This window comes from Schistocerca nitens, chromosome 12 (assembly GCF_023898315.1).
Source record: "Schistocerca nitens isolate TAMUIC-IGC-003100 chromosome 12, iqSchNite1.1, whole genome shotgun sequence".
Classification (NCBI taxonomy): Eukaryota; Metazoa; Arthropoda; class Insecta; order Orthoptera; family Acrididae; genus Schistocerca; species Schistocerca nitens.
This window is the reverse complement of record NC_064625.1, coordinates 47,502,661-47,529,708: the sequence shown is the minus strand read 5'-3', so window position 1 is coordinate 47,529,708 and position 27,048 is coordinate 47,502,661. Positions and strand designations below refer to the sequence as shown.

The 27,048-nt window shown below is 43.5% G+C and overlaps 1 protein-coding gene across 1 annotated transcript in view; it reads right to left on the bottom strand.

Moving 5' to 3' along the window:
* Positions 1-26,698, bottom strand: part of LOC126214899 (uncharacterized) — a 154,270-nt gene extending 127,572 nt beyond the window's left edge. Inside the window, exon 1 of the mRNA XM_049941542.1 lies at positions 26,425-26,698. Coding sequence (XP_049797499.1) covers positions 26,425-26,698 — 274 coding nt within the window. The remainder of the gene's footprint in view (positions 1-26,424) is intronic.
* Between the last annotated feature and the right edge of the window lie 350 nt (positions 26,699-27,048).

Below are 27,048 nucleotides of genomic sequence, written 5' to 3'. Positions count from 1 at the left end.
TTTCGATAGGTCGATTACTTCTTTTGGCCCATTTCTCCGATAGGTGTATTTTTTCGATATTTCGATTTTCGAGAGATTTTTTCGATAGGTCGTCTTTTTCTATAGGCCGACTTTTCTGACATGCACTTTCTTTCTCAATATCGATAGTTTTCGACTATTCGGTATTTTGTGATGTGTATTTATTCTCTGATGTATCGATATATTTCAATAGATCTATGTTTTTCGAATGATCTATGTTTTTCGATAGATGTATAGTTTACGACATATCGAAAGTTTTAGATATGTCGGTAATATTCGGTAGATCTATATTTGTCGATTGGTCAGTACTTTTCTGTAGATCGATATACTCCGACTTATCTATAGAATTCGATAGATCGATACTTTTCAATAGACCCCATGTCTGAACTTTTATTGCAATATTTCTTAACAGCGTATAGAGTAGACCTAACAGTGCCAACCTCAGTTATTACACCAAACCACAGTCTTAGATTTTATCAAGAGCTCTAATTTTGTGATCTTTCAGGTTTTCTCGGCGTGACTGATTAATGCTTCCGGTTGTTGTAAAATGTAAACATTCACGGACGAAAATGTCACTGAGTCCCACGGTGTGGATCGTACAAACCGCCGTGACGAAGCCCTCTGCAGACGCGGAGGAATCGTTCGGTTTCATCAAGAAAGTCATCCGACCACGGCGTAATGGGCAGCACTATTTTAAGCAATGTGCTTCCGTATCTTCAGCCGAGTTGCTGTTTCCATTTTATGCACAATACTAGTATTTCGACGATCGACTCACTCATCTTTTTCAGGTACAGACAGTTGTGCCGCCGTGAGACAAGTGTTCGTGTGAAATTCTGCAAGGGAACTTCGTTGTGCTCAAGAATGATACATACGTCACTCATTATCGACCATGCGCGAAGCAAATGGATGGCGATATTATGTGTCCCAAGTTCTGCATTAAATGACTTGGCGTGAGTGATGTCCGGTGTATAATTATTACAACGGATTCCCAATTATTTAGGTCTTAGTGTACATGGCTGCATTGATATCCTTTGGTTCTATCACTCAGTAAGAAGTGTAAGGAAAGTGTGTATTAGTAAACGGCTGAAATTGCTCGGCCTCAGTTACAAGCTACGTATCTAACGGTGTACATGTGGAAGGGCAGCCTGATTTTCAGAGTTCGATATAACTGTTTACCAAATTTGAAATACTGTCGGAATCTCTTCATCAAGGAATATAAAATTACATTGAATATTTAAGAGGGCGCCATTGGAACTTGGCAAGTAATTTTGCATCTCTTCTGCATTAATTCTGGTGTTAGTTTAGTAATTTAGAGAGTGATAATGGTGGGCACTGCAATAAGAAAATATTTACTAAAGATGTTGGATCACAGTGACTGGTAGTGCGACACCGTACGTCATTTACTTCATCTAACGTGGTGAAGGACAATGAGTTGTGAATGCATTGGTGTATGTGGGAATACACAACGTGTTGAAGCTGAGGTAAGTGAACAGATAATGTTACGGAGAACGGCACTTTGTGCGGCGACCGGAAGTACGAGGGCTTCCTGGAACAGGGGCTGCAGCGGCACCCCAAGAGGGTGCTAAGCATTGTCCGGCTTACAGTCACGGGCAGGTTGGGAGGCAGAGGGGGGGAGGGGGGCGTCAGGGGGCGGAGAGCTGCCACGAGCTGCAGCAGAGGGCAGTTTTCTCATGTTTTGCACCCAGTTTTGGAGACAGCCGTCGGCCGCTTTCGAAAACACGAGGTGAACAAAGCTATGGAATAGCGACGTGAGTAGTATTTCCTAATTCCAGAAGCCCCCTGGTGTGAAGCTATCTTCACGCTTACGAAGACATGGGACTGGTTTATTAGCATGTGACGTCACGAGCACAAAGCTGACGGAGAGGTTTCTTACAAGGAAACCTCCCCATCGCATCCCCCTCAGATTTAGTTATAAGTTGGCACAGTGGATAGGCCTTGAAAAACTGAACACATATCAGTAGAGAAAACAGGAACAATTTGTGTGGAACTATGAAAAAAATAAGTAAAATATACAAACTGAGTAGCCCATGCGAAGATAAGCAACATCAAGGAGAATGAGAGTTAAGAAGCGCCGTGGTCCCGTGGTTAGCGAGAGAAGCTACGGAACGAGAGGTACTAGGTTCAAGTCTTCCCTCGAGTGAAAAGGTTAATTCTTTTATTTTCCGCTTATGTGACAAACTCTTATGTTTTCATCACTTTTTTGGGAGTGATTATCACATCCACAAGAAAACCTAAATCGGGCAAGGTAGAAGAATTTTTTTACCCATTCGCTAAGTGTACAAGTTAAGTGGGTCGACAACATATTCCTGTCATGTGACGCACATGCCGTCACCAGTGTCGTATAGAATATATCAGACGTGCTTTCCTGTGGAGGAAAATGCGATCAAATGTTTTCGGTTCCCATTGTAGAGGCACGTCCTTTCGTCTACTAATCGCACGGTTTTGCGGTGCGGTCGCAAAACACAGACACTAAACTTATTACAGTGAACAGAGACGTCAATGAACCAACGGACAGCTCATAACTTTGCGAAAATAAAGAAAGTAAAATTTGCAGTCGAGGGAAGACTTGAACCAAGGACCACTCGTTCCGCAGCCGCTCACGCTAACCACCGGACCACGGCGCTCCTGAGCTCACGTTCTCCTTGATGTTGCTTATCATGCACATGGGCTACTCAGTTTGTATATTTTGATTATTTTTTTCATAGTTCCACACAACTTCTTCCTGTTTTCTCGATTGATCTGTGTTCAGTTTTTCAAGGCGTATCCACTGTGCCAACTAATAACTAAATCTGAAGGGGGTGCGATGGGGAGGTTTCCTTGTTAGTGGTACGGGCGCTTGAAGAAGGCTCGCAGAGACACACGATCGTTACATACCTTTGGTTACTGATAATAACATAACTTCCCACCAGTGCCTATGAGTTTAATTTGTACACTACAGCACTGAAGATGATCACTATGTGATTGAAAATCGATTTTGCTGTCAATAAACCATCAAAATTAAAACCAACGCTGACCTTGAAAGGGTACAGTACCGCCCGACATTGAAAATAGGTACAACATACTTCATTACTTTTGTCAGAACAACACATTTTTTGTGTAAAAGTAACTCAATTTCAATTAATACAGCGAAGCCGGATACCAGTGTGGGAAAGAATGACAATTTATTTATTTAATTGATCACATGTGCACTCCCACAAAGTAAATCCCTACATCCAGTTTGGTGAGATCTGTGAAATGAATGAATGTATGATCGTCTGCTAACCGCAGATAGTGAATGTGAATATATGATCATCTTTGAGACGATCCTTTGGCCAGCTTTGGTGGGACCAAAGAGATGAAATTTACCTAAGCTTTGAGCGCCTGAAATGTGGCTGACCAATACGGTAGCAAGGTGCTCCCCCACTTCAGCAGAGGTGCGAGAGGACCTGAACAACGGCCATGTTTCAGCACTCTGCCGCTGGATCTTGTGCTGTTAAGACCTTTTTAAGTTGTGCTCCGTAAACACAAAAGAGTGGAGACATGGTATGCATGTGGAATATTTAAGAGTAGTTTGATATAATAATTTCTCTATTTCAGGAAATTTTGTGGGGAGAATTAAATGTCAGGCAGGTAATATTAATGGGATTGTAGTAATCTTCGGAAGTGAACAACGGTCACAATGAAACCACGTGTAGCAATAAGTTGAAATACTTCCGTGTGCTTAAGTTAAGCTGAATTACTAGCGTGTGTACAATAAGTTGAAATATTTAAGAAATAGCGTGTGTACCATAAGTTGAAATATTTAAGGAATGGCGTGTGCAGGACTTGAAATTAGAGACGAGTACTTCCACGTGGTGAGTACTGTGTGAGTCTCAATCTGTGTATGAGACAAAGGATAAAGAGAAGTACTCGTCCATGGTATCAGTTGAGGACTCGCGTGTGTGATGAATATGTTCTTAATACTACTTTGCGTGATATGATTCCGTGTGACGCTAGATTCAAACTCTGAGAGAGAAGCAAGGTGAGTCGGCCGTCTATCCAGCAACGCCACTTGGCTTGCATTGCACAGGAAGACGTGCATATATCTCCAGAGTTCATAGTAGGAAAGTAGAATTACGAAATGGGGCAGTGTCGTGTGAAACTGGGATAAATATTAATTGAAGTGGGAAAGCTGAGAGTGATAATGTTGTGACTATATAGTGTTTTGTATTCCATGTCGTAGTGTGGTGTATGTCATGTAATTTGGGTATGTGTGGTTTGCATGGGAGAGTAGCAAGGTAGTTTCAAAAGATTAGTGGGTTATGCTTGTTCCTTCTGTACTGCTCGGTCTGGAGGATAGTTTCGTGATGATGATTGTGAGAGTCGAAGTGTGAGAAATAATAAAAGATCCACCATCCTATCCAGAAAGTGCACTGTAGCGTTAAATAATTACGAGACCATAATATAGAGATTCAACAATGTAAAGCCATGCCCACTGGGCGGAATTTCTCATGTGTTATTGTTGTAGGTTATAGAATTTGTGTGTTTAGGTTATAGAATTTATCGGAATAAATAAGACAGTGAAAAGAAAAAGATTGGTGGGCTTTTCCTTCGAATTGTATGTTGTCATGATGTCCCGAATTTATAATGTGTGCGCCATTCATATTCAGTGCGGTGGCCACGTGTTGATAAAAGCCGTTAAATAAAAGACAAAAAGAAAATGTGGTATTGCCAGTGCGTAGTGAACAGTCAGAGTTCAGTAAATCACTGATAGTCATATGTGCGTTTCCGTTGCGTATTATTCATACAGGAGGTTGATTAGTGACTTAATTGTGAGTACGAGAGTTCATGTTACTCGATAAATTAAGAATGAATCCACTCGCTTGGCAGACCACTCATCTTGCAGGCCTGACTGCTTGATGCCACAGTATGAGCAAGGCATGTGGGTGCCTCTCAACCTTCCTTCTAATTTCACGTATATGGTCGTTGTGCACGCAGTACTCTATGGAGTCGCTAATCACTAGTTTTTTGTTACTTCAATCTCAAACTCGTCCGCCCCCGGTAGCTGAGTGGTCAAAGCGACAGAATGTCAATTCTAAGGGACCGGGTTCGATGCCCGGGAGGGTCGGAGATTTTCTCCGCTCATGGACTGGGTGTTGTGTTGTCCTAATCATCATCATTTGATCCCCACGTTTATTTAATCTCAACATAAGAAAAAAATGTTATAATGGACATTTTCTAATAGCTAATTTAGTAGTAAAGTTAGCATCAAAGGTCGCGGAATCTAATTATCACCTATGGAGCAACATAATAATGCGAGTACCGTTCGACAAATAATGCAACACTTTTTTTCTGAAGGCATGGTTTTATTCACGATCCAGCACACCATATTCTTTCGTATTCTTTTAGCTATTTTTCAACAGAAACTCCGTTCAGTGCGATGGCCTTGCCCCATTTTACTGGGAAGACCTGCGTGGCCGGATGGTCATGTGACTGGGGCCTCCCGTCGGGTAGACCGTTCGCCGGGTGCAAGTCTTTCGATTTGACGCCACTTCGGCGACTTGCGCGTCGATGGAGATGAAAAGCTGCTGAGTAGGACAACACAACACCCAGTTCCTGAGCGGAGAGAATCTCCGACCCAGCCTGGAATCGAACCCGGGCCCCTAGGATTGACATTCTGTCGCGCTGACCACTCAGCTACCGGGGACGGACGCCCGGATGGAACCACTCTACTGGTCGACGTCGAAGCGAACGTCTTGCTGCATCAGCAACCTCCCCATCATCCAAGTACACCTTCCCACGCAGAGCATTCTTCATTTGGAAGTCGGAAGGTGCGAGATCCGGACTGTTTGGGGGATGAGGAACAGCAGTCCAACGAAGTTTCATGAGCCACTTTCGGATGTGCAGACTTGTGTTAGGCTTTCGTTGTCATGGAGGAGAAATTCGTTTGCTCTTTTCTGGCACCGAACTCGCTGAACTCGTTTCCTCAGTTTCTTTAGGATAGCACAGTACACTTCAGAGTTGAATGTTGCACTAAGAGGGACGACATCAGAGAGAATAACTCCTTCAGAGTCCCAGCGGATCATCGCCATTTCACCGCGTGAGTGAGTGGCTTCCATCTTTTTCTTCGTAGGAGAGGTGGGTTATTCTACGGTTCTTGCCGGCTCGCTTACTTGCAGCAGCGTCAGCCTTCACACACTTTGTGATAAAATGTTATAAAACATGGGCTAAAGTAAATGCCACACTGTAGTCCTCGAACCCACTGAAAAAACATACCGCAATCTCATAAGCTTTTAATGAGCCACAGTAGTTTCAGGACTCAGGATGTGTTCGTCGTTGGCTGGTACACCATACACCATGGTTAACTGCCTAAAACGCCTAACCAGTATCCGGCATCAAAATACTCGATGAAAACCACAAATGTCTGCGACTCCACATTTTACTTCCATAGAAGTTTGAGCTTTTAACATTTCTGCTCCATGTAAATGCATAAATAATTAAAAGTTTTTTCAAAATTATAAAGTTGGAGAAATAATTACTTAGACAACAAACTAGTTATGGATTGAGCAATTTTGCACAAAAGCTGCGATAGTTAACAGGTTCCTCTTGAATAACTTGAAACTAAATACTTCAGTTTGCTGCGTATGTCGCTAATACACTACTGGCCATTAAACCTGCTATACCAAGAAGAAATGCAGATAATAAACGGGTATTCATTCGACAAATATATTATACTAGAACTGACATGTGATTACATTTTCACGCAATTTGGGTACATAGATCCTGAGAAATCAGTACCCAGAACAACCACCTATGGCCGTAATAACGGCCTTGATGCGCCTGGGCATTAAGTCAAACAGAGCTTGGATGGTGTGTACAGGTACAGCTGCCATGCAGCTTCAACACGATACCACAATTCATCAAAAGTAGTGACTGGCGTATTGTGACGAGCCAGTTGCTCGGCCACCATTGACCAGACGATTTCAATTGATGAGATATCTGGAGAATGCGCTGGCCAGGGCAGCAGTCGAACATTTTCTGTATCCAGAAAGACCCGTACAGGACCTGCAACATGCGGTCGTGCATTATCCTGCTGAAATGTAGGGTTTCGCAGGGATCGAATGAAGGGTAGAGCCACAGGTCGTAACACGTCTGAAATGTGACGTCCACCGTTCAAAGTGCTGTGAATGTGAACAAGAGGTGACCGAGACGTGTAACCTATGGCACCCCATGCCATCACAGCATATCACAGCATCTTCTTCCTGTCGGTTAAATTTCGCGTCTGTAGCTCGTTATCTTCGTGGTGTAGCAATTTCAATGGCCAGTAGTGTATGGTGACGACTGGCTGGACCGTATATCAGTGAAAATAATGATAAAAAAAGAGCCCTCCGCCGCATACACACAAAAGTATGACAAGTTTACATAGTACGTCTACAATTAATTTTATCATATTAAAATAATTTTACATTGTTTATCACACTGCAAAAATTTCTGTTCCCGTTTTACCTTAAAAACATCAGTTTTTATTTTATAAAACTGCAGAAATTTGCTTAGAACTTAAGGTTGGTACATTGATTTTTATTTTCTGCAATGACGTGAATTAAGAGTATTTCGCTAATATCACGCGTCAACACTCGCCACCATAAATCCATAAAATTATATTCGAACCAATCTCGTAAGCAATGTATGTTTTGAAACTTCTTGGCGGATTAAAACTGTGTGCCGGACCGAGACTCGAACTGGGAACCTTCGGCTTTCGCGGGCAAGAGCTCTACCAACTGAGCTACCCAAACACGATTCGCGATCCCTCCTCACAAATTCAATTCTGCCAGTACCTCGTCTCCTACCTTCCAAACTTGGGTAGTTCAGATGGTAGAGCACTTACCCACGGAATGCATAGGTCCCGAGTTCGAGTCACGGTATGGCACACAGTTTCTAATATGCCAGGAAGTTTCATATTAATGCGCACTCCGCTTCAGAGTGAAAATCCTATTCTCTAGTATATGTTTTGATTTACTAATAATATATGTACAAATAATGTCAATTTGTAAAACGCCAACAAAGAAGTAACTCGTACTTTCGTATTATTATCTGTCATCAATATTTTTCTAATTACAAAATAAATAAAATCCATTATTCAGCATTTAAAAGTTGTAACTATCAACTCCAAACCGTAGATATGCCAAAATCCGGAAAAGATAAACATTAGAACGAAAAATACATATGTATTGGTTGTTTCAGTAAGCCACTGCATACTACGCTACAATACTTTCCAACTGTGGCAATTACATTTCAAGCCCCAGCTGGTCAATATTTGATATCGGCTGGGCGCATGTGTTTAAGAATTATTATTTTTTTTTTAATTTGTTCCAACCAGTTTTTGAAGTCTCTCCTTCTTGGATCGTCTTACCCGACCTTGGTTCCCGGATAGAAAGTATTCCACTTCTCTGTATTTAGTCTATTTATGATGTTCAGCGAGTAGCTGTTTCCCTACAGCTCTTCACCGTGTTCATTTTTGTGTCTTTACTCTTCACTCAAATTACGTATTGAGTGACCTGTCCATTATATTCCTGTACCTTTTCTTAATTTCTGCGATAAAGAAGTCTACGGACGGAGGCTTCAGTTTGAACCTGACCGGCGTATTATTGTCAACGAATGTGTCAATAGCTGCTTTCCTATGTTTCCATTTACGTAATACTGAAGGTGATTTTGTTCGAGTTTCGTACCAGGAGATGGTTTGTAACAGATACCGGTGGTACAGAAAAGAAGACAATACAGCTATGTGTTATGAATTTTGTGAAACATATTTGCGCTCTTGAGAACTACCTGAAGAAAATGTTCGACTTACACGTGACCCTCTTGTACTTTTTATTCCAGGTCTATAATTTTCTTTTACTTTCTTCATTACTCTTGCGACATAAAAGTTAAACAGCAACAAAAGTACGTCGCTGCTCTATTTAAAATCGTAACCCAAATGTGTATTCCTTCATTTTGTGTTCTTGTCCCCTCATTTCTATAACGATAGTAGCCTACACATGAGGCAGTTACTCCAGTGGCAGATGGCTCTGGATGTTAGCACATTCATTTCCGGAGAGTCACTTACTTCTAAATATAGTGCACTTTGGTATTTTTATCGCTTGACAGTGAAAAAAAGAGGGACGCATAAACTGCAGAACTTTGTCCGTGAAGGGTGCAAACTTGGCTGCTCTAATTAAAAGTGTAAAACATGAAACGCATGAAATGAGACCAAGTTCTCGAAACACGCTGCGCCTACCGCAATAAATGCGCGTTTCAAAGGTGACTGGTAGCCGAAATGTTTAATCTCAGTGAGGGACAAAAACTTGTATTCATACATTCTAAGGCATTTTTACGCTTACACAGCAGCTAAATTTAAATGCCGTGTGTTGGCAATATAGTGAAATTAACTTGCACTCTTGCCTTGCGTCTGAAGCGAAAAATCCGTACCTGGCTTTTTTGAGTGTTTCTAACCACAGGTTTATGACACGAAACAGGAGTTAAAAAAAATTGAGAGAAATTACACCTTATGCGAGACACAGTTCGTTTACAGTTGCTGTACTCATACATGCTTAAGCAGTTTTTTCTTTTATGTGGTATTTTCAGTTAGTTATTGTTATGATATGATCTGATCTTGGGAGGTTGATATGAAATTCGATTTAGAGCCATATTTGTACATAAACCAGAGATAATCAGACGTTGATTTTTTACATTCGCACAGATATTACACAAATGAGCCATGAAATGTTGTATGTTTATACTGCGTTGAAAATTAAGGGTCCGCAGCTCGTGGTCGTGCGGTAGCGTTCTCGCTTCCCGCGCCCGGGTTCCCGGGTTCGATTCCCGGCGGGGTCAGGGATTTTCTCTGCCTCGTGATGACTGGGTGTTGTGTGATGTCCTTAGGTTAGTTATGTTCAAGTAGTTCTAAGTTCTAGGGGACTGATGAGCATCGATGTTAAGTCCCATAGTGCTCAGAGCCATTTGAACCATTTGAAAATTAGGGCTGATCACTGATACTGCAAATACGACTTTTTATCTCACATAGATCTATTATTTCTGCTGATCGTTTTATATGTAGCATGCATTATACAGCTCGTCATCTATAGGCAACAAAAAACGTTACCTACTTCTGATTTTCTTCCATTTCAGGCTGAAAATCGCTATATTTGTTTTTACCACGACATGACTTCTGCTGTTGAAGTTCTATTTCCCGTTGTGTGGGTGTGCGTTCATTATGTTTCAACCGTTATACACGTACTTTATGAATGATATCACAAGGTTTGTGTTGTCAGTTCAGGGGTTACCATAGCTATATTATGTTCAAATACTTCGTTGTTTGAAGGCTGGTGTGTGTGTGTGTGTGTGTGTGTGTGTTGTGTGACAGAGAGAGAGAGAGAGAGAGAGAGAGAGAGAGAGAGAGAGAGAGAGGAGGAGGAGAAACGTTGAAATAGTTGATAGGCATTTGTTGTTTATGACGTAATAGTAATACTCGTGGCGATGTCTCATACCTCTAACGTAAGATTGTATATCTTAATAAGTAAATTATGCCTGCATTTTAAATATTTAAATTCGATCAATAATGGTATGAAGTATCGATGATAAAATTTTTGTTGTCTCTGGAAGCCTTATTAGATAGGCAACTTCCAAATGGCTTTGGGTACATGCCTCGGAATAGTTATTTAGTAATATACACTCCTGGAAATGGAAAAAAGAACACATTGACACCGGTGTGTCAGACCCACCATACTTGCTCCGGACCCTGCGAGAGGGCTGTACAAGCAATGATCACACGCACGGCACAGCGGACACACCAGGACCCGCGGTGTTGGCCGTCGAATGGCGCTAGCTGCGCAGCATTTGTGCACCGCCGCCGTCAGTGTCAGCCAGTTTGCCGTGGCATACGGAGCTCCATCGCAGTCTTTAACACAGGTAGCATGCCGCGACAGCGTGGACGTGAACCGTATGTGCAGTTGACGGACTTTGAGCGAGGGCGTATAGTGGGCATGCGGGAGGCCGGGTGGACGTACCGCCGAATTGCTCAACACGTGAGGCGTGAGGTCTCCACAGTACATCGATGTTGTCGCCAGTGGTCGGCGGAAGGTGCACGTGCCCGTCGACCTGGGACCGGACCGCAGCGACGCACGGATGCACGCCAAGACCGTAGGATCCTACGCAGTGCCGTAGGGGATCGCACCGCCACTTCCCAGCAAATTAGGGACACTGTTGCTCCTTGGGTATCGGCGAGGACCATTCGCAACCGTCTCCATGAAGCTGGGCTACGGTCCCGCACACCGTTAGGCCGTCTTCCGCTCACGCCCCAACATCGTGCAGCCCGCCTCCAGTGGTGTCGCGACAGGCGTTAATGGAGGGACGAATGGAGACGTGTCGTCTTCAGCGATGAGAGTCGCTTCTGCCTTGGTGCCAATGATGGTCGTATGCGTGTTTGGCGCCGTGCAGGTGAGCGCCACAATCAGGACTGCATACGACAGAGGCACACAGGGCCAACACCCGGCATCATGGTGTGGGGAGCGATCTCCTACACTGGCCGTACACCACTGGTGATCGTCGAGGGGACACTGAATAGTGCACGGTACATCCAAACCGTCATCGAACCCATCGTTCTACCATTCCTAGACCGGCAAGGGAACTTGCTGTTCCAACAGGACAATGCTCGTCCGCATGTATCCCGTGCCACCCAACGTGCTCTAGAAGGTGTAAGTCAACTACCCTGGCCAGCAAGATCTCCGGATCTGTCCCCCATTGAGCATGTTTGGGACTGGATGAAGCGTCGTCTCACGCGGTCTGCACGTCCAGCACGAACGCTGGTCCAACTGAGGCACCAGGTGGAAATGGCATGGCAAGCCGTTCCACAGGACTACATCCAGCATCTCTACGATCGTCTCCATGGGAGAATAGCAGCCTGCATTGCTGCGAAAGGTGGATATACACTGTACTAGTGCCGACATTGTGCATGCTCTGTTGCCTGTGTCTATGTGCCTGTGGTTCTGTCAATGTGATCATGTGATGTATCTGACCCCAGGAATGTGTCAATAAAGTTTCCCCTTCCTGGGACAATGAATTCACGGTGTTCTTATTTCAATTTCCAGGAGTGTAGATAATGTAAGTAAGGGGCTAAACTTTAACATATTATTTCTGGCCGCGGCCGGAACCTCTAACATTGGCTACTGTGTATACTAGAGCGGATCGAGGCTCAGCGAGCGTGAAACAGAGCTTTGTCGATCGTTGAGATGATCGGGCAGTCTTCCAGTAATACTTTTTGGATGGTCTTGACCGGCGTCTGCTATACTGTTCTACGGAACAGTGATTTTGCCCATGATGCCGACGTTTCCCAGCGTCTGTTCCAAATCAGTTTTTGAGAAGCACTAGCAGGTGTAGCACTCTCCAGAGAAGGATCAGTTACACGAGATGCAAATGGCCAAAGAGATTTCCAGCACTAGACTCCTGAACCTGATTTACTGAAACGCCTCGATTAAAATAAAAAACTGTGTTGCTGCTGGAAGCTGGCGAAGTCGAGAAATGGGCTGGAGTTCTAGAGTAAATCTACTTCGTGTAATTTGTCTCTCGTGCGCCAAGCATCGCGAATAGTGCGTGTATTCTGGCGGCGCCACGGAAGTTACCAGTAATAGGCGGGATGGACTCTCTACCTCCAAACTGGATATTTAAGTAAATAATTACTAATCACAATCTTTGTATTTCTACTAAGCCGTATTAGCTTAAGAGAAGAAAATACTTTTGAGTTATGAAATACGAGTATTTGTTTCTCCTCGCTGCAATATAGGCACTAAATTGCTTTTTTATCTTCCTTTTACAGGTAAGCAGGATTGCAGGCATATGGAGGGGGCGTGGATGTGGTAAGACTGATTTTTATACCTTCTGTAGTGCTTTGTCCCAGGTCCTATACTTAATAGGTCATTCTCGCGTGATATGTGTCCGTACCGTAACACTGACGAGTTTCTCGAAAAATGATAAATGGTTGAATAGTACAAATATCACCAGTATTCTACTGGTGACTAATTTTTTGAACTCTGCTCAAAAATCATGTTGAATTTGGGGATCATACCTCTATTTTGGTATTACTAGCAGTCTCTGCTGAAGAGTGAAAACTGTGATTGAAGAACTCTTTTTTTCGTGTTAATTTGTCCGTTTTCTAGGGCTAAAAGAAGATTAAGGCATGTTATGCAGGCACAGGAAGCAGCTCAGCTACTTTCTATTTCTTTTGTGTACTGTGAATGAATTTTTGTTAAGTTTTTAATTTATTACTGTTACCATTATTTCCTTCCTGTTTTATTATTTCATAAAAATGTCAGAAATCTTGAATTTTTTTAAGTAAATAAAACATTGCACTTCATTGCTACGTCACTTTGTGAAAATAAATCCAGACTAAGGCTGGGTCCATTCTGCAATACAATCGACGTCGGGCGACGATAGCAGAAAACTACCACATGTCTGTTGCTCTTTTCTTTCGGGCAAGTCGTCGTTTATGAAAAGACAATACGGTGCAATATTTTTTTCACTGTATCATAGGGTCTTCTTTCGGCAACAACCTATACTTTCGCATTTCACTGCCGTTGCTTTCTTAATGTTTAGCGGTACAATACTGAGTTTTCTGAGTGTTGCATATGTTTCAATTACTATTTAATATGAATGGTACACTTCTTAAAAGATTGGTCAATCACAACATTTCTTTAAAAAGAAAAAATATTTTAGTCTTACGTTGTCCCAGAACGAAGCACAGACCGCCAATAGAAAATTTTCATTAGAAAACCTAATCTCAAAAAGCGTATGCGAAATGCTGCACCCTTGTCAGCTCTATTATGTGTGAATGTCTGACAGCTCTCCATTTATACCATAACGTGAATGTTTTGTCTACTCTTTCCTCATAATGCTAAACAATTTTTCACTGTAAAATTTACCGAGGACTTTTCCAAAGCTTTTTTTAAATATATTTTCAAAATACATATAGATAAATAAATAAATTCTAGCGGTATAAACTGTCTAACGACTCCTTCGAACACAACAAATGAAAATAAAACCAAGTGAATCAAATTCCTTGACAGTCACAGATAACTGCCGTAGTTATGTGTGTTCCAAGTATTTTTGTAATTTTTCCGTCGGGTGCACAAACTGAACGGTTTGCTCTCGTTAGAATACTACGAGTACCAACAAGGCCGAAATACTGAATTTGGTGTTCTGAAATTGTTTCACAGCGGAAGATCGTAATACAGTTCCTCCTTTCAATCTTCGTACGAACGTAAAAATGGCATATACTGAGATAACCGACCGCTGAATAGAAAAGCAACTACAGTCGATTAGTAGTGGAAAGGCGTCAGAACTAGATGACATATCTGCCAAGATTATGCGAAAGAACTTGCTCTCCTTCTAGCAGCACTTACAGGTAGTTTGCCGGACCAGCGAAGTATTCCTAGCGACTGGAAAAAAGCGCGGGTCAGTCTCGTTTTCAAGAAGGGCTGCAGGGCAGATGCACACAATTATAGACCTATATCGTTGACATCGATCTGTTATAGAATTACGGAACTTGTTGTATGCTAAAGAATTATGTTTTTTGAGAAGAAAATCTCCTCTATAAGAAATCGTCACAGATTCTGGAAACATAGATCTTGCAAAACTCAGCTCACTCTGTTCCTCCATGAAACCGAAAGCGCTGTAGACAGCGACACTCAGGTTGATGCCGTGTTCCCAGATTTCAGGAAGGCGTTTGGCACCGACCGCACTGCCGTTTAGTGAAAAAAATACGAGCTTATCGAGTACCTGTCCAGACTTTCGGTTGGATTCGAGACTTCGTTGCTGATAGAACGCAACACGTCGCTCTTACGGAAACAAAATCGACAGATGTAAAGGTAATTTTCAGAGTACCCCAAGTAATTGTGGTAGAATCGTTACTGTTTGCGGTGTATAAAAATGATGTAATAGCGTCTGATGCTCTTTGAGACTGTTCGCAAATGATGCGGTTGTCTGTACAAAAGTAGCAACGCCAGAAGATAGAAACAATTTGCTGAATGAGTTCCAGAAAACTGAGAAATGGCGCAGGCCCCCTGGCAGCTGATTCCGAATGTAAATAAATGTAACTTATTGCGCAAACAAAGGAAAAGAAATCCACTACTGTACAACTACATTAATGATGGCAAACCGCTGGAAACAGTATCTACCGTAAAATATCTAGGAGTAACTATCCAGAGCGACCTTAAATGGAATGACCATAAAAACAAATAGTGGGGTAATAAGACGCCAGACTGGGATTCATAGAAAGGATCTTAAGGAAATGTAACTCATTCACGGTGGAGGTGGCTTATAAGGTGCTCGTTCGACCGGTTCTTGAGTATTGTTCATCTGTCTGGGATCCCTACAAGATAGGACTGATAGATAAGAAAAAGATCCGACGAAGAGCGGCACGTTTCGTCACGAGATCGTTTAGTCGGCACGAGAGCTTACGGAGATGCTCAACAAACACCATTGGAAGACGTTACAAGAGAAGCGTTGTTCATCACGGACACGTTTGCTTATGAAATTCCAAGAGAGCAGTTTCGAGAAAGAGTGGGTTAACATATTACTTCCTCCGATATACATTTCGCGTAATAACCATTACGAGAAAATTCGAGGAATTGGAGACAATACAGAGGGTTTCCGCAAATCATTCTTCCCACGCGCCGTTCGCGAATGAACAGGATAAGGGGCTTGACTTAGTGGTGCCAAAAGCACTCTCCGCCACACACCGTTAGGTGGCTTTAGTGTGATGCACATATAGTTTAACGACCCCTTAAAAAATTATAAATGACAGTGCTGGAAAACCTCTTACGTTATTGGATTTTCAAACAGCTGAGCAAAACTGAACGTGCACAGACATTCCTCTCTTTACTTATTCTGATCATCACTAAACTGACACACAATATTTTTTTTAGCGCAACGGAATCTAACTTTCAATAATCCCTACAAAATAAAGGCCCTGACTAACCATAACCTATACCTTTCATGAATCACTTACCTCACAAAAGTCTACGTTACTCGTACTACTGCAGTACAGCGAGCGCCAATACTGCCAGCCAAATAAGAGATTCTAACTACTGAAGGCACTAACTACTGATAAGCATAGTTTCAAATGAAAGATTTTGATGGAGAACAAACAATGTATTTACCTTAATAATGTTCAAAAGTCATCATATATATATCCACCAATTCATGACATCCATCTTTACAAATATCCTTTTTCTGGCGGACACACGTCCAGATCGTCCGCTTACAGCAACCTCTCGAAACTCTGGCATCTCTCTCTCTCCACATCCACCGGCTCACCTCCAACTGCCCAACGCTACGCGCTGTTAACACACAACTGTCCAACATTACACAAGCGAACATTCCAACAATGCAAACCGGCCACAGACTGCAGACAGCAAAGTCAGTGATTTTCATACAGAGTGCTACGTGGCGTTACCAACATAAAAATCTGAACAGCCCACTTACAATAGATGTGCTAAAAATATCGATCACATGCGTATTGTTAGATCGTAGTATTTCCAGGCGTAGTATAGTACAAGAAGAAAGGCAGGAAGACTCCTGTTTAACGTCCCGTCAACATCGAAGTTATTAGAGCGCAAGCTCGGTTTTCTTCGAGGATGGGGAAGGAAATTGGCTTTGTATTATCAAAGGGACCATGTTGACATTTGCATGCACCGGTTCGGGGAAATGATGGAAAATATAAATATTGATGGTCTGACAGAGATCTGAACCTCGTTCTCTCGATTTCGAATCCAGTGTGCTGACCACTGCCCAATTTCGCTAGGATGTTGTACAAAGGGAAATAGAACGGTGCAATTTAGACAAATCGGAATAACCAGGAACAGAAATGAAGGGTTTTTTGTGCCTGGAAGTTCATATTTTTCTTTTCTAAGCCTGCAGTACAGATATTATGGACTTCTCATGTATTGAACTGACGGATTAATTCAGAACGTGACTGGGTTCAAGCCGTGAACACCTGATGCTCAGGAAATCCCGAAGTCTTTCGGTCCCAGTAGCGCTTGACCTTATCATGGGGCGCCCTTCCGGTTGGAACTTGTTCCACGGCACAGTTCGGTTCTGACTGGTGGCGGTGCGTTATTGATGAAGCAATGTAGCAGCTACAGCGCCCGAGAGAGAACTTGTAACACACCCCTCTGACGCTACGCGCGGCTCACGCACGGTATGCAAACACTATGATATTCAGCGGTCACAGGAGGTAAACATTTATTTAGAACATACCTAAATAAAAAAAGGCAGTACACATATAAACTGCGGTTCCCAGTACATTACCCCGCTGTTTCATACATCCCTGAGTTGACAAGTGCAGCTAAATATTTTGTGATTATTGACTACAGCGCGCGAAATATCTCACTTTAATATTCTGTCAAGGAATACGCGAGTGTCTTTGCCCTTTGTTATGCAGCGAGGAACACCACGCGTACGCTTCCCTTCTCGTCCTTCAGTCTAATACTTAAATCTACTAACAGTTACGGTCTGCAGTCCCATAGCAGATACGAAATCGTGCGCCATGATTTTCTACTTCCCTTCTTATTAAAGAAACAGTATGCTGAAATACTCAGTTCGAAAAACAGACTAATTACACTAAATTTAAGGATTTGCTGTTGTATTTTTAAAAGCATCATTGTCGCCGTTGAATGTTAAAATTATTTATTTGTAAAACCCCCGATTGTACATTCTGTCTTGACGCATTTTCAAATGGATGTCAGCAACAATCTCGCGCTTTAGCGCATGTCAGAATTTAATAGCTATTTACATAAAAATCGATTTTTAATATACCACGTTTTTGAACACACTTAAGTTCTAAAAAATATTTTATCCTAGCCTTATACAGATTCCTAACCCCCTACCGATAACCCTGGAACATTTCATAGCTACGAAAATACTCGTAAGATCTAAAATTAAAAAAGGGGTGCATGAAGTACGTATAATTAATGCATGAATAGTTCATCTCATTAGCATTATTATCGCGTTCGCCCCAAGTTTTTCGTTTTCAAACTTACCAGTATTTTCACAGCTGTTTACGCGGGTCAACAAATGGAAGCAGTTAATTCCATAAATTATCTGGAAGTAGGCACTATGATTTAAAATGGAATGATCATATAAAGTTGATCGTCGGTAAAGCAGTTGCCAGACAGATTCATTGGAAGAATCCAAAGGAACTGCAGTCCGAAAACAAAGGAAGTAGGTTACGGTACACTTGTTCGCCCACTGTTTGAATATCGTTCGCCAGTGTGGGATCCGTGCCAGATAGGGTTGATAGAAGAAATAGAGAAGATCCAACGGAGAGCAGCGCGCTCCGTTACAGGATCATTTAGTAATAGCGAAAGCGTTACTTCAGTGGAAGACTCTGCAGGAGAGACGCTCAGTCGCTAAGTACGGGCTTTTGTTGAAGTTTTGATAACATACCTTCACCGAGGAGTCAAGCAGTAAACTGCTCCCTCCTACGTATATCTCGCGGAGAGACCATGAGGATAAAATCAGAGAGATCAGAGCCCGCACAGAGACATACCGACAATCTTTCATTCCACGAACAATACGAGACTGGAATAGAAGGGAGAACCGATGGAGATACCAAAAGTACCTTACACCACACACAGTCAGGTGGCTTGCGGAGTATGGTTGTAGATGTAGATATTAAAAATTCACAAAAACAAATTGTGAGGAAAATCGGTCGGAGGCTATGAGTGTGTATGGGGCTGGGAGGAATTTTCTCATACTTTTTAGTCAGACTTGAAGACGTGTTATATTAAAAACTGATTTTTATTTAAATAATTATTTTCAGCTTTATTGTTTTGCGTGTGTGAACTTTTTCAGTCGATTTGAAACACTTCGACGGAATTACAACAGAGACATGTTGTAAATTTCAGGTTCATATTTTCCATTTCTCTTCAGCTTAGTCAACAGAGATGTTGCCACCTCCTACGTATACCTCGCGGAAAGCCCGTGAAGCTAAAAGTTAAATAGACTTCAGCTCGCACGGAGGCCTACCATCACTCGGTCTTCCCGCGAACCATTCGCGACTGGGACAGGAACTTTCAGTGATACAAAACCTAATCTCTTCGAGACAAGTGTCAGTGAAGTGAGTTAATATAGCACTGCCATCTAGTTCTAAATATCTTGAAAGTTTCGAGTCTCTAGCTCATCGGGGAGTTAGTTTAAAATCACCAGCAAAATTTGTACCGTACAGACAGACGGACCAGAAAGCGACGTAATAGGAACATGTTAAAAATATGAGACAGGTACACAGGGTTACATCTGGTACAGCTGGGCAGACGTTTCCTCTGTAAACGGCTGGGCGGTGGTTTGTGTCACTGTTATGTTGGCACCATTTGATCAATTCCTGCCCATCTTATTCCGTTGTAGTCCTCTTCGAAGGCTCTTTGCAACGCCTTGGAAAAATGGTGTACAAGGAAAATAACGCATAATAATTTCTTTTCCTCAACTGACATCGCAGCTGGACAGTTAAAATTACACGATAATGTAGTTTGGGGTTTGCGCTACAGAGGGTATTTTGTTTTCATGTACAGCTCTAGCGAAAGTGACCTGAATTACGAAACCAACATGGTGTGTGGTTACTGTCACGAACATCTGAAGAGCACTGAAGTTTAGTTCGATGTTTGTGGGCTAAAGGGCATAAACCAAGTTAAGTTCGCAGGGCCATGCGTCGCGTGTATGTGGAAGACTGTATGTACCGTAGGAATGTCTCCAGGTGGTGTGCATTCTTCCAAGAGGGCCTGGCGAACCATAGTCATTGGCCACGCTCGGGGCGGCCGATAATAAGTGCAACCCCGCAGAATGTCGGGGCCATTGAGGCAGCAATTTTGAACGACCGGCGTGTACAACTGCGAACCTTAGCGCAGCAGTTTAGCATTTCCTATGGTACGACAATGTTCATGGGACGCTGAAATTTCTAAAGTCAGTTCTCGCTGGGTGCCTAAAACCTGACAACAGCACCTGACCGACAACGACAGTGTCCAGTGAATGGTGACAAGCTTGAATCACTTTACGCCGATGAGGGTATGACTTTCTGAAAGGAATCGTCACTGGTGATGAATCGTCGGCGTACCACCACACACCCGAAACCTAGTAGCCCTCTATGGAGTGTGAACACGTTGGTTCCCTCCTACGAAAAGTGACAGTCTGCTAGGGAAGTGCTTGTGACAGTATTGTGGGATATGCATGATGTGTTATTGGTGGACTCCGCTGAACGAGGGACCACTGTGAATGCTGCAGCCTATATTAAAACCATGGTTAATTTGCGTCGTGCCATTGGTGACAGACGCCACAACATTGATGCTGACCTTATCACACTTCTTCGTAACAATAGTCGCGCAAGTTGTTGCTCCTGCCAAATCGCCAGATTTGGGTGGGAGGAGCTCCAGCGTCCACCAAACAATCCGGACATTGCACCGTAGGACTTCATCTGTTTGGCTCCGTGAAGAAATTCCTGGCCGGGCAACGCATTTCGGAAGATTCGCAAGTGAGATCAGCAGACCTCGAACTTCACAAAACCCCATAAAAGGAAGTCAGATGGAGTAAGGGTGCAACATCTGGGAGGCCAATCCCAGTCACCACGAAATGAAATCACAGAGTGAGGGGATTTTTCATGAAGAAGGGTTATTGCCTCGCGGAAAATGTGAAGGTCGCCACGTCTTGCTGAAAAAAACATATTGGCTGTATACACTTCATACGGAGCAGGCGAAAGGTCGTTTCTAACCACTTCACGACAACGCTCACCATTAACTGTTACTGCACTACCGTCGAAATACTCGAAAAAACGGGTGCCGGTCACACGAGCTGCCCATAAGTCACACCAGACTGTGCTTCGCAGTGTACGCATGTGGCTCTCTTGAATCACAATCTGATTATATTCAAATACGGCAATTTTATCAGTTAACGAACCAGCACAGACGAAAATGTGCATCGTCAGTGAAGATGAATTCTTTTTTGCAGAATTGTTCTCATCGTCTTCGTTTGTGAGAATCCACTCGGCGAAATTTCTCCTGTTCAAATGATCTGTGAGTTTAAGATATTACGTCAGTTGAATCTTGTATGGGTGCACTTGAAGATCCTCTTTCAGAATTCTTTGCAATTCAGATTTCCAGAAGGCTTTTTATACCGTTCGTCACAAGCGACTATTAATCAAATTACATACATATGGAGAATCGTCTCAGTTGTATGACTGGATTCGTTATTTCCTCTCAGAGAGGTCACAGTTCGTAGTGATATAATGTAAACCATGGAGTAGATCAGAAGTGATATCTGGCGTTCCGCAAGGTAGTGTCATAGGCGCTCTGCTGTTCCTGATTTACATGAATGATCTAGGTGATAATCTGAGCAGCCCCCTTAGATTGTTTGCAGATGACGCTGTAATTTACCGTCTAGTAAAATCATTAGACGATCAATTCCAATTACAAAACGATCTAGAGAGAATTTCTGTATGGTGCGGAAAGTGGCAATTGGCACTGAACAAAGAAAAGTGCGAGGTCATCCACAGGTGGAACTAAAACAAATCCGATAAATTTTGGGTATACGATAAATCACACAAATCTAAGGGCTGTCAATTTGACTAAATACCTAGGAATTACAATCACGAGCAACTTCAATTGGAAAGACAACATAGATAATATTATGGGGAAGGCGAATCAAAGAATGCGCTTTGTTGGCAGAACAATTAGAAGATGCGACAAACCCACTAAAGAGACAGCCTACATTACGCATGTCCGTCTTCTGCTGGAATATTGCTGTGCGGTATGGGATCCGTACCAGGTAGGATTGACGGAGGACATCGAAAAAGTGCAAAGAAGGGCAGCCCGTTTCGTGTTATCGCGCAATAGGGGTGAGAATGTCATTGACACGATACGCGAGTTGGGGTGGCAGTCACTGAAACAAAGGCGGTTTTCTTTGCGGCGAGATCTATTTAAGAAATTTCAATCACGAACTTTCTCTTCCGAATGCGAAATTATTTTGTTGACCCCCATCTACATAGGGAGAAATGATTTTCATAAAAAAATAAGCGAAATCGGAGCTGGAACAGAAAGATTTAGGTGTTGCTTTTTCCCACGCGCCATTCGAGAGTGGAATGGTAGAGTAGTATGAAAATGGTTCGATGAACTCTCTGCCAGTCACTTAAGTGTGAATTGCAACGATGTAGATGTAGATGCTGTCGAAATTCCCAATTGTTGAGAACGACGTTGATGCGACTTGTGGCGGCTCACAGACGCACTATGCTGCACCAATGGAATTTTTTTTCCGTACGAACAGTACGGAAATTAGTTTAAAATCACCCACAAAATTTCTACCGGACAGATAAACGGACAAGAAAGTGACCTAACGAGAAAGTGTTACAAATTTGAGACATGTGTACAGGGTTACATCTAGCACAGATAGGCAGACGTTTCCTCTATTAACGACGGGACAGTGGTTTGTGGCACCGTTAGGCTGGTACAATTTGATCAATTACTGCCCCTGTTATGCCGCTGAAGTTTTCTTTGAAGACTCTTTCCAGTGCCTAGGAGAAAGAGCGTACACTCGTACGAGGGAGGATCGGAAAGTAACGCACAATAATTTTCGTCTCCCGCAGTATTACCGCTGGAATGTTGAAATTTCATGACGATATAGACTGAAGCAGACGGTATTTTGTTTTCGTGTGCATTCCTAGCGAGAAAAGACTAAACTACGAAACAAACACGGCGCGTATGTTATTGTCGTCAGATTGTGAAGAGCAGCGAAGTGTAGTTCAATATTTGTGGGCCAGAGGGCGTAAACCGAGTGTAGTTCGCAGGGACATGCGTGGCGTCACGTCCGAAGATCCCGGGCAATCTACGAATTGTCTCTGTATACCACTCCAATGCCTCTCTAATGGGTTTTCACGGTCATAACATGTTCCCCCTTTGTGAATAGCTCCATGGCAGCTGAGAACCTAAAATGCATTAGCAACGACTGATCTACATCTGCATCTACATCCATACTCCTCAAGCCACCTGACGCTGTGTGGCGGAGTGTACCTTGAGTACCTCTATCGGTTCTCCCTTCTATTCCAGTCTCGTATTGTTCGTGGAAAGAAGGATTGTCGGTATGCCTCGGTGTGGGCTCTAATCTCTCTGATTTTATCCTCATGGTCTCTTCGCGAGATATACGTAGGAGGGAGCAATATACTGCTTGACTCCTAGGTGAAGGTATGTTCTCGAAACTTCAACAAAAGCCCGTACCGAGCTACTGAGCGTCTCTCCTGCAGAGTCTTCCACTGGAGTTTATCTATCATCTCCGTAACGCTTTCGTGATTACTAAATGATCCTGTAACGAAGCGCACTACTCTCCGTTGGATCTTCTCTATCTCTTCTATCAACCCTATCTGGTTCGGATCCCACACTGGTGAGCAGTATTCGACCAGTGGGTGAACAAGCGTATTGTAACCTACTTCCTTTGTTTTCGGATTGCTTTTCCTTAGGATTCTTCCAATGAATCTCAGTCTGGCATCTGCTTTACTGACGATCAACTTTATATGATCATTCCATTTTAAATCACTCCTAATGCGTACTCCCAGATAATTTATGGAATTAACTGCTTCCAGTTGCTGACCTGCTATATTGTAGCTAAATGATAAGGGATCTTTCTTTCTATGTATTCGCAGCACATTACACTTGTCTACATTGAGATTGAATTGCCATTTCCTGCACCATGCGTCAATTCGCTGCAGATCCTCCTGCATTTCAGTACAATTTTCCATTGTCACAAACTCTCGATATACCACAGCATCATCCGCAAAAAGCCTCAGTGAACTTCCGATGTCATCCATAAGGTCATTTATGTATATTGTGAATAGCAACGGTACTACGACAGTCCCCTGCGGCACACCTGAAGTCACTCTTACTTCGGAAGACTTCTCTCCATTGAGAATGACATGCTGCGTTCTGTTATCTAGGAACTCTTCAATCCAATCACACAATTGGTCTGATAGTCCATATGCTCTTACTTTGTTCATTAAACGACTGTGGGGAACTGTATCGAACGCCTTGCGGAAGTCAAGAAACACGGCATCTACCTGTGAACCCGTGTCTATGGCCCTGTGAGTCTCGTGGACGAATAGCGCGAGCTGGGTTTCATACGATCGTCTTTTTCGAAACCCATGCTGATTCCTACAGAGTAGATTTATAGTCTCCAGAAAAGTCATTATATTCGAACATAATTCGTGTTCCAAAATTCTACAACTGGTAGACGTTAGAGATATAGGTCCATAGTTCTGCACATATGTTCGACGTCCCTTCTTGAAAACGGGGATGACCTGTGCCCTTTTCCAATGCTTTGGAACGCTAAGCTCTTTTAGAGACGTACGGTACACCGCTGCAATAAGGGGGGCAAGTTCCTTCGCGTACTCTGTGTAACATCGATCTGGTATCCCATCAGGTCCATCTTTTGAGCGATTTTAATTGTTTCTCTATCCCTCTGTCGTCTATTTCGAGTAATCGGAATGACAATCGATATTAAAATAAATACAGTGCTGTGAACTTTAAAAAAATTACCTATCAGTTTAAAAATTGCGTAATATGTAAAACACTGTACATATACAGGGTGTTACAAAAAGGTACGACCAAACTTTCAGGAAACATTCCTCTCACACAAATAAAGAATAGGTGTTATGTGGACATGTGTCCGGAGACGCTTAATTTCCATGTTAGAGCTCATTTTAGTTTCGTCAGTATGTACTGTACTTCCTCGATTCACCGCCAGTTGGCGCAATTGAAGGAAGGTAATGTTGACTTCGGTGCTTATGTTGACATGCGACTCATTGCTCTACAGTACTAGCATCAAGCACATCAGTACGTAGCATCAACAGGTTATTGTTCATCACGAACGTGGTTTTGCAGTCGGTGCAATGTTTACAAATGCGGAGTTGGCAGATGCCCATTTGATGTATGGATTAGCACGGGGCAATAGCCGTGGCGCGGTACATTTGTATCGAGACAGATGTCCAGAACGAAGGTGTCCCGACAGGAAGACGTCCGAAGCAATTGATCGGCGTCTTAGGGAGCACGGAACATTCCAGCCTATGACTCGCGACTGGGGAAGACCTAAAATGACGAGGACACCTGCAATGGACGAGGCAATTCTTCGTGCAGTTGACGATAACGCTAATGTCCGCGTCATAGAAGTTGCTGCTGTACAAGGTAACGTTGACCACGTCACTGTATGGAGAGTGCTACGGGAGAACCAGTTGTTTGCGTACAATGTACAGCGTGTGCAGGCACTATCAGCAGCTGATTGGCCTCCACGGGTATACTTCAGCGAATGGTTCATCCAACAATGTATCAATCCTCATTTCAGTGCAAATGTTCCCTTTACGGATGAGCTTCATTCCAACGTGACCAAATTGTAAATTTTCACACTCAATGTGCGTGGGCTGACAAGAATCCGCACACAATTGTGCAATCACGTCATCAACATAGATTTTCTGTGAACTTTTGGGCAGGCATTGTTGGTGATGTCTTGATTGGGCCCCATGGTCTTCAACCTAAGCTCAATGGAGCACGTTATCATGATTTCATACGGGATACTCTACCAGTGCTGCTAGAACATGTGCCTTTACAAGTACGACAGAACATACGGTTCGTGCACGATGTAGCTCCTGCACATTTCAGTCGAAGTGTTCGTACGCTTCTCAACAACAGATTCGGTGACCGATGGATTGGTAGAGGCGGACCAATTCCATCGCCTCCACGCTCTCCTGACCTCAACCCTCTTGACTTTCATTTATGGGGGCATTTGAAAGCTCTTGTCTACGCAACCCCGGTACCAAATGTAGAGACTCTTCGTGCTCGTGTTGTGGACGGCTGTGATACAATACGCCATTCTCCAGGACTGCATCAGCGCATCAGGGATTCCATGCGACGGAGGGTGGATGCATGTATCCTCGCTAACGGAGGCCATTTTGAACATTTCCTGTAACAAAGTGAAGTCACGCTGGTACTTTCTGTTGCTGTGTGTTTCCATTCCATGATAAATGTGATTTGAAGAGAAGTAATAAAATTAGCTCCAACATGTAAAGTAAGCGTTTCCGGACCCATGTCCACAAAACATACTTTCTTTCTTTGTGTGTGACGAATGTTTCCTGAAAGTTCGGCCGTACCTTTTTGTAACACCCTGTATAACGTTGTGACGTGTCTGTCTTTAGCTGGACGTGTACTGCAGCAGTCTGAAAGGAGTCTAGCCTTCTTGGACTTTAATGCCAGTATTGCGGAAGATCAAGATTAAGAACGAGGAAAGAGGCTGTCGGTGTAGCGCCTCGGCGGGGAACGACGACCCAGGTCAGGGAGGGGGTGAGGGTGGAGGCGGAACTGCCGCAGGGCACGAGACGATTACGGCCAACTTCTGGCGCGGCGGCGCCGGGGTCGGCGACCCCTGCGAATGGCACGGCCGCCCCACCCCTTCCACCGCTTCCCTTTTGTGGGTCAGGGGGAGCCCCGACGCACGCTATGCGGGGCAACGGGGCAGCGGGCCGGCGGCCGGGGGCGGCGGGGGTTGGCAGCACTGCGGCGCTGCGGGTGCGTGGCGCACCGGGCCGCGAACTGCGTGCCGCACGCAACTCGGCGCTCTGGGCACGAACGCCGGGCCGTCGTTTGCGGCGGCATTTCATCGACTGGACTACAACGGCATGTACCCAGTATGTTGTCCTCGACGGTGAGTGTTCATCAGAGACAAGGGCATCGTCAGCTGTGCCCCAGGGAAGTGTGCTAGGACTGTTTTGGGGGAAGAGACCAGACAGCGAGGTCATCGGTCTAATCGGGTTAGGGAAGGACGGGGGGGAAGGAAGACAGACATGCCCTTTCAAAGGAACCATCCCGGCATTTGCCTGCGGCGATTTAGGTTCAAATGGTTCAAATGGCTCTGACAAGGAAACTTCTCCATCGCACCCCCCTCAGATTTAGTTATAAGTTGGCACAGTGGATAGGCCTTGAAAAACTGAACACAGATCAATCGAGAAAA